The sequence below is a fragment of the Alligator sinensis genome, unplaced genomic scaffold (genome assembly GCF_000455745.1).
Source record: "Alligator sinensis unplaced genomic scaffold, ASM45574v1 scaffold970_1, whole genome shotgun sequence".
Lineage (NCBI taxonomy): Eukaryota > Metazoa > Chordata > Crocodylia > Alligatoridae > Alligator > Alligator sinensis.
The window spans coordinates 546,317-555,337 of record NW_005842094.1 but is presented as its reverse complement, the minus strand read 5'-3'; the positions used below and the strand labels follow the sequence as shown (position 1 = coordinate 555,337).

Here is a 9,021-nt window from a genome sequence, read left to right as displayed (position 1 = left end):
GCTTGCAAAGCCCCCTGTTCTCTGGGCTTGTGCAAAGGAATCGAGCAAGGATGCAAATGTGGCTTTGGAGACTGGTACAAGAGAGGAGGAGGAGGAGGACCCTTGTCCCTCTGTCTGGCTAAACAGCAGATCTTTCACAGTTCTCTTTTCATCCAAGTTACAGTGCCCGACAATGTTCTCTCTTGTAGCTGACACTGCCCTGGTGCCGTGGGGCCGGCGTGGGAATGCTGTGGTGCCTGCGAGAAACAACAGTGGGCTGACAGAAACACGTAAGCCATTTGGTGCATGTGAAGTTTCTAAGGCTGAATAGGCTGATTTTAATTCCTTGCATGTCAGCAGCCACAATGGAGGTTTACTGATATGCTAGAGTGTGCTAGAGTCCCAATCTGTGGCACGCGCACCACCAGTGATACGCAGACAACCTGTCAGTGGTACGCTTTAAGAGAGTTATTATAATTGCTTTATATGACAAAAATGTGTTGGTGGTGCTTCAGGTTGTATCATTTTAAAGTGGTCGTGCACAGTCTGGCAGAGTTTGGGAACTGCTGTGCAAGAGCATGTGTAGAGGCCTAGCAAATGCCATTCCCTTGCTAGTGCTTGTATAGGCAATGGGATGTGGCAGGCACAGCCTGATTTTTTCCCCCATGAACCATTAGTAATATTCTTTCAGAGAGGCAGAGTCCTTCCCCGATGCCATTGGTGCAAAGGGGTGTAGAGGCATTGCAACATGCCTTTAGCGGCTTACTCCTCTCTTAAACACGTGCAGCCAACCAGCCCTGGTAATTGGTGCCTGCAAGCAGAGCCAGGGTTGCCCCTACTCCCCATTTCCTCTTCAGCAAATACAGTAGTGGGGCCGAGTCTGGGCACTTGCGCCTGGGTGGTAGCCTGGTGCTCCTTACTCACAATCCTGGAGAAGTCCTTCAAGCAGGTGGACTGTGAATGGCCACAGGTGCCAGGGTGGGTACTCTTGACCCAGTCTTTCCAAGGGACATGCTGCAAACAGAGCTAGATTATCCTCCTGTAGTCAGATTGAATCAATAAGCCAGGCCTTTGTTTCTTAGAGGAAAGGATGTGTTCATATCTGCATGAAAATGGACCTCAGAGGGCTTTAAGCATTGCCAAACACCTTGGGAAGCAGACGCAAAAGGACGTCAATCCAGATTTATATGCACTGATGAGAAAACATCTCCTCCACTTCGATGAGGAACAGAAACTGTGGTCATGTTATAGCAAGGGAGCAGGTACTGTACTGGGAGAGACCTTCATAACCCGATTCTGGGCTCCGTCACAAAAGAGTGCTTTGTTTTCTTTTTGGCTGTAAAGACTTTCAGCTAGAGAACCAAGTTCCTTCCCTGAGCCAGTTCAGATCAGAGAATTTTGACTACTTTTCAATTTGCATATCCACACTAAGGTTTGCCGATGGCTTTACCTTTAAGCATAAATGATGATGAAGAGGGTTGGGGGTTGGGAGGCTGCAGTCAATGCCCTTGACTCATCTTGTGGATTCCCTTTGTGGGGACCTGGGGTAGGCTGTGATTTAACAGCTCTGTGCTCCCAGTTCCCCGTGTATCGTGTGGGAATAATGCATATACCTCCCCACAAATTCAGAACTCAGAGGTCTTGATCTTTTTAGCACTGAGTAATCACTAGAAGATGTTATATACTGGAAAAAGAGAAGTCTTGTATAATTCTCCTTCTGGAATTGTTTCATCACATTTTGGTTGATCAGTTCTTTTACAAAGATCAGCATTTGCCTTTAGATATATGGCATCCCTATTGTTGTTGGTTACTGTACCTCATTTTTGGGTACCACTGGGTGATGTACAGCAGCTTTCACTACTGACTGGTTTGATCAGAGGTTACATTCGCTCACACTTGCTTTCATAGGGTACCTGTAGATGTGCAGGGACACTGCTCTGATGCGCTGTAATTGCAGCGCGTTGGAGCAGACTTGGTTGATCAAGTCTGCTGGAGCATGCTAATTAGCACACTCCAGTAGCCTCCACACCTTGTGTACTCAGCATTCCAGCATTTCAAATGGGGGTGGGGGTGCTTTCACTAAAGCGCGTTGAATGAGCCATTTTGAAGCATGGGGCGCTGAGTACACAAGATGCTGTGAGTGATTTAATTAGAGCCATTTCTAAGAGCTTTCTTCCATAAAGCTGAACTTCCAGTTTGGTTTTTCTCACCCCATTCCATATATAATCACTTTGACGGTAACTTGTCAATCTATTAATGACTAATGTGCCTTTTATTTTGTTACAGATTACAAAGCAACAGGTCCTAAAGTGAAGCCAAGTATAACCTATATTCTTCAGACTAATCCAATAAACAATATTTCTCTGCCAGGGGATCACAGTGCTGTTCATATTTCTCATTCCACTGCTACACAGATTGGGCATAACAATACTGCAAACGTGATGGATAAAAACAATGGTAATTATTTCTCTCTAAAATGTTATTGATGTTCTACTATTTATGAACAATAGCCATCATAATTAGTAATCAAAAGGCACTGAACTAGAACTGGTCAGAAAATAGGCTAAGTGACTTTTTGAAACATGTTTGTTTTAGACTTGAATAAAATGTCAAGATTTTTAAGTGGCTTCTCAAACGGAAATGCCAAAAACTTTCTATTAAGTAACATCAAATAGTGTAATTGCCATAATATTGAAACATTACAACAATACAATATTAAGATTCATATTTTAAATGGAAATAAAAATAATCTCAATGCAATTAAATAAAAAAACATTAAAAAGTTGACATTTTTCTCTTTGTGAAAACTGATGTGTTCCCACGAAATCTTTTAATTTGATGAATCTGTCTTTTCCTGTATAACCAGCTTTCAACCTGCTTTATGTATTCTACTTCAGAGTTTTCCTTAATGCCATTCATATATATTATATCCCAACTCCAAACATTCACAGAGCTTTTAAATCCTGAGGTTTGGTTAACTGAATGGACAGCTACTCTCAACCTGGGCTCTAAATGTACATGAAAAAACTTTGCATTTGCACCTCTAGCTATTAACTTGGCTTTCACTGATTGAGTGGCCAGGCCAACAGCTCTCTTAACAAGTAGAGGTACAGAATATTGTAAATTAGGATCGTTGTGTTTTGCTTGGTGCAGCCAGATGTCATGAAACAAGGCAGGTCTTATCTGCAGTGAATGCTAAATCATTGTATAGTGTTATTAGACTGACAACCATATCACCCCGGCATAGATGAGGTCTTACTCAAAATGTAAAAATATCTGTGTTGCATCTGATAGCACCTCTTTGTTGCCTCCAAACTCAGGCAACAAAGTTTGGAGGCAACAAAGGAGGCCTCCATTTCAAATAAGGAGCAGATATGAAGCATTTTGACTCGTCAGATCTTCCCAGAGCATAGCACATTGGGTACAGGACAGTTGTGAGCTGTGACTGCAGTCCCTGATGCTCAGTAACTCTGCTGAGGTGAGATCCTCTACAGCAGGGGTGGCCAACCTTTAGCATGAATGCCACAAGTGGCATGGGCAGCCTCTCTGTGTGGCATGCAGCAGATCAGGAACAGGGCAGGGAGCACAGCTGCAGATAGGACAGGGAGCAGAAAGCAGAACAGCAGATCAGGCCGGGAGCACAGGGCAGGAAGCAGAAAGCAGAGAGATGGATCAGGCTGAGTAAAGGGATCGGAGTGGCACTCGTAGAAGGTGTAGGGCTTATTTGTAACATACTTGCCAAAAAGGTTGACTCCCACTGGTCTACCGGATCTAATCCAAACTCCCTTGATATCAGTGGAAAGATGGCCATTGACTTCAGTAAGCTATTACAGCCTGCCCAGGTCTTGGTTGCTTGAAACAAAATATTCCAATGTGCATGGGAGAGTAAACACAGAGAATTACCAAAAAGTGATTTGTTTAGACTTGTCTTTAAGGGGATGATGTTGTAAATATGTGCAGCCCCCTTTTCCTTAACAATGATTTCCTTTTGCATGTATGGTGCAGATTGTAACCCAACTGCTCAGAGTTCTCTGAGTTCAACAAAGAACGCCAAGAGCTCGTACGATGACTCGGAAGCTAAAGCGGCTATGCCGTGTGACCAGGACATCCAGGTGACTGAGTCCACGCTCAGAAATGTTCTGGTTGGTAATCAAAATCAAATGGATGTTATCAAGACAGACTTTGTTGACAGCCCAGCAGAGCAGGTGGGCCAATGTGGAACTTCAGAAAAAGGTAGGTGCGCAATGTTGGTTTGTGGTGTGTGTTGGTGAAATGAATGAGCAAAATCTCCCTCTACTGGCCACAAAAACCCCATCTTTTAGGAGTAAGTTCTTGAATTGTTCTGCACATGTTAAAATACACATTATGGGGCCAGTTTTGGGCTTTGGAGTCTGTATTCCAGGAGCAATTATTGCCCTTTGACCCTTTCTGTGCTCATCTGACTCCTTTTCACAACAGCAGAAGGGGAGTTTTCTGAAGTAGAGTGGCTTTAGGGTAGTGATTTGAGGGAAAGTTATCTTGAACATAGCTCTTGGAGTAACTCAGATTTAGCTTGTGCCTATAATAAAAACTATCCTTGACCAATCTCCAAGCCATCCCTTTGACTCTGCTGCCTCTTGAATTATAGTATATACGCCTTGGCTTGAAGCCTGCATCCCAGCTAGGCAGGGCCAGCTTTGTCCTAAAGCGTGTAGAGCAGGAGATGAGGCTAAGAGGCCAAGGCTAATATTGCACCTACAGATTGCCCCCTACCCATGTAAGGAAAGAATGACTTGTGGCTTCAAAGGGGAAGGCTGGATGAGAGAGGGGCAGCCTTTTGCAGTGCTCAGAGTGCGGGAGTGGGAGCCAGGAGACCTGGTTCCACTTACACGATGGCCTTGGGAAGGCTGCTTATCATCCTCTGTAAAATAAGGAGTCCCATACGTAGTCATTTTTGACCATGGGAAATCACTATACAAGTTCCCAATTACCGGAATTGGTGTAGTGCTGCCTGTTGTCACCACCTCTTCCTTTTTTGGGTAAAGTTGCTTCTTTTCAAGAATCTTCTTCCATTCTGGGAAGTTAGAGTCCATTGGATACTGCCACTCTTGCTATTACAATGCAAGTCCCTCCCACCCCAACTCTGGGAACCACATGCAGCACCTTTTGTGATGTTCATTCATTTTGTCTTTTGGAAGTTTTGGTGCCATCATTTTTATTGTTCATGTCCTTTTCTTCACTGTAGATTCGTTTGGTCAAATTCCTTCTAGCAGCTCTTCATTTTCACTGCATAACAGCACACCCAATAGGACAGGGGGAACTTCATCACAGAGACTCAGCATCAATAAGTCTACTCTGGATAATGTCATGATTGGAAATGCCAATCAGATGAGCGTTTGTGATGGGATTGCTTTTGCTGACCTTGCAGACTTGTCAGCAAATAAGGACGATGACACCTCAGGTGAAGTCAGCCAATGCTGTGTTGATGCATGTAGGCTTTTCTGTACATAGGCTGTTCTTGGAGTCATTATTCTTGATATCTGAAGACTAGCACCTTAGTTATACTTGGCAAATTGGGTCACAAGGCAGATGGCCACGTCTGGACCAGCGTAGTACTGCTGTTGCCTCGCTCCCAGCATGCGGTGCAGAGTGGCTGTGGTGGATTGGAGGCTTGGACTCCAAGACAGTGAGGGGCCTTCCTTTAACCTGCTAAACTTTGCAAGACCCCTCATGCCCTCTTGGCTGCATGTTGTACTTTCTCTGATCAGTTTATTATTATTTTACATGTTAATTTGCTTGCCAACAGCACTGTTTAAATTTCCCTGTTAAATGAAATAGAGACAGAAGCAAGTGGTGGCCACCAATATCAATAAGCAGGAGGTGTTAATTTTTAAGAAAGGGCTTTCACAGCTCAGTGACATTTCTAGTATACGGGGCTACTAACCCACGGTGATGCTCATCTTCACTTGCTTAAAAGAGCTCTCTCTTTTTCTCTTACTTAATAATCCCACCAGATTCTGATTCGACATCCAATGAAGCTGAAAGGACATCTGGTGATTACAGCAACCTGGATCAGTTCTCCGATATTTCCATCCTTTGTGCCATGTTAAAAAACACAGTCTTTGGGAACAGCAATAACCTGAGTATAGTAGAATTAGTGGATTCTGAGTCTGATTCAGAAAATGGAGGTGAATAAAAGACACATGGGGAAAGATGACATCTTACTTTTTAAATCCCTGCAAAACTTCACAAACGGTTGCAAGTAAATGTACTGGTTCTAATGATTTTTGCTATGGAAAAGCATAGAGAATAATTGGACTAGGGGAGAGCCTTGTGTTATCTGCTTGCTCAAAACATTGAAAAGGGAGAAGGAACACATTTCTTTTTTTGAATAAGTTGTCTTGTAAGAGAGGAAAAATAAATAGAGGATTAAGCTTAGTTTACCTGTGAACTTTCAAAGCCCTGGAAACATGATAAGCCTCCAAAACTGCCCAGAACTGTTGGAAACCTCATGCTGTGGTCAGGAATGGATTTTCAATGGCAGCTGAAATGACGCTTCCCCACACCAGTACTGAACAGGCGGAGCGGACATGATCCCACAGCATGAGCTAAGCCTTCGCTTGGTAGGCAAAGCATTCGGATGCTGCCTTTTGAAGACTAGGGCTTTTAGGGAGGAGGGCCGGGAAGGAAGAATATGAAGCTTAATGCTTTGTTTAATTAAGAATCCTAGTCCCCTCCAGGGTCTCGGCTCTACCTAAACAGGGGACCGGGGGCTGTGAAGCAGATGCAACCCTGCCCCACAGAGCTTATGCCATGCTAACAGAGACGTGGAGCTGGAACAATGCAAACTGGAACGTCCTACCTCACAAGCTGGAAGGAGGGAAGCCCAACCAGTTGCACAGAGCTGTTTATGGTTTGCATTGCAAGAACAACTGTGCTGACTTTGTCCCTGCCTAGGAGCATGGCCCTGCAGAAACTGTGGTTGCTATTGGAGTGCAGCGTTGCCAATGCTCACTCACACAGGGCTTGAGGGCTACCTCAGGACTAAATTAGGAAGTGCCCGAGATGCACGCCACATCACTTCTGCTTATGCTTCACCCTGACAGGGACAGGATATAAATAGCAGCCTTAGTGTAGCACTGCGTGAGTGCTACAAGCTCCCTCTCTTGGGTCCGTTTTGGGGTGCAGTGGATGTGGTAATGGAGTTGAAGCACTTCATTGTGGCACTCGCTTCTGAGCCAAGTGGCTCAAGGTGGGGGAGATATGCCCACACCATACACTGATTTGCTAAAAGCCATAGTTCCTTGAGCTCAGTATCTTTTGCCTTTTATCTAAAAGGATTGAATGTCTAGGCCCCAGGATGCTGCAAGAAGACTAAGCTTGTGTACACAGTGTGACCTAAATGTCCAAACGTCAAAATATGATGTGAAAGAAATTATTTTTACCAATCTTATGACTCTAATGCCACACTCATGATTATTTTTTGGAGCCTGACTCATAGTATTTGGATGCTTGGGACTGGCAATATGACAAGAATTCGCCATGTTGTGTGTTGAATGTTTTGTGCCATCCATGGAAGTAACCATGGTACTGTTTTACATCAGATATTCAGGACCAATATTTCCTGACCCTTTCTTTGAAAAGTTTACCAGTAGACCTTGGCTTCCCCTGGCAGAAAGATATGGATGTAGTTGGGTTTTTTCTAGCGCTAACATCATTTCCAAGTTGACTCGGAAGCAAGGAGATTTCTAGCTGCGTGTGAAAAATGTTCTGAGCTGAAGGAGCATGGAAGGAAATTTGAAGGAAAACATGCAGCCTTAGAGATGGAAACCACATACCCCAAAGTCAACATCTTGAATATTGATGGGGTTTTTTTCCCTTTTCATTTCTGCAGAGGTTTTCCTTATATATAATTAATGTGTCACTAATATACTGACAAAGCATTTCTGATGGCTTGTCAAAGGCTAGAGGCAGAGGTTTACTTAATCTCTTCTGAAGAAAAATGACTAGCTGCCAATTAACATTAAACTACTATAAGCATTAATGGCCTGATCTGAGTTTCATTAATGAGGAAGATTTGGCCTTGGATCACCTGCTAGCTAAAGCTGCAGGTGATTTGGTTTCATTTTTGAGTTCACTTTCAAGTTCCTGTGAATGAGTGCAATGTGGCAATATTTAGGTTTGCCAAAAATTGCAGGAAACTTTCCCCCAAACCCATTTCATTAAAAGGCATAATCATTATGGGGATATTTCTATGGATCTTGCATCCAGTAAGGCTGGTTATTTTAAAAATTCGAATTTAGGGAACCCAATTTTCCCAGCACTGGAGCCTGGCATAGAGTAGTTCATGGCATCTTGCTGCCACTCCAGCAGCATGAGTTCAAGTCCTGCTTCAAATTCATACTGAAGGCTGCCCCCCGTCAATCCAGCTGCAAATGGATATCTGGCTATTCCAGCAGGAGAGTCAAAGGAAGCCAGATGTGATGCCAGCCACATTGCTGCCACATGTGCCCTTGGCTATTGAAGGTGGCACATACCCACAGTAGCCTGGTGGACTATCTCAGGCAGGTCTCAGAGTTTTTTAATTTTCCTGGCAGTGTCCTTTCATATAATACTACTGGAACTAACAGAGATATTGAGTTTATGTGTTAAGGATCTCTTTTTTAGGGTCATGAATTTTATCCGTAGATCAGCTATAACATTGTAGGCATCCATGAATGCATTACTACAGGCATTCGCTGAGGATAGCTCAGCTGGATTAACAGCAGGATCCCATAAATTTAGGGAACAAGTGAAAATTACAGTATACCAGCAGCTACAGCATAGTGAATGCCACAGATCCATGTTCGGTGCATACAGGTAAGACGCTATTTTTTAAAACAACAAACACGAAGCATGAATGAGAAGTGAGAGAGAGACCTTCTCAAAGTACCAAACATAACTTTCCAGAAATAATTTACCTTCAAAAGCAAATGTAATCTCCATCCAAAGCATGACAATGTTAAGAAATCAATAAAGACACTGAGAGAGTTGTCCCTACAAGCCAACAGGATTCAGCAGTGC

At 43.6% G+C, this 9,021-nt stretch overlaps 1 protein-coding gene across 2 annotated transcripts in view; it reads left to right on the top strand.

Annotated features, from left to right (window-relative positions):
• Positions 1-7,989, top strand: part of ZBP1 (Z-DNA binding protein 1) — a 14,888-nt gene extending 6,899 nt beyond the window's left edge. For both annotated transcript variants that reach the window (XM_025204699.1, XM_025204698.1), the window contains 6 exons: positions 189-269; positions 1,062-1,241; positions 2,266-2,436; positions 3,985-4,212; positions 5,204-5,419; positions 5,973-7,989. In XM_025204699.1, the coding sequence (XP_025060484.1) occupies positions 189-269; positions 1,062-1,241; positions 2,266-2,436; positions 3,985-4,212; positions 5,204-5,419; positions 5,973-6,154 (1,058 nt within the window). In that variant the 3' untranslated portion in view covers positions 6,155-7,989. The remainder of the gene's footprint in view (positions 1-188; positions 270-1,061; positions 1,242-2,265; positions 2,437-3,984; positions 4,213-5,203; positions 5,420-5,972) is intronic.
• The last annotated feature ends 1,032 nt before the right edge of the window (positions 7,990-9,021 follow it).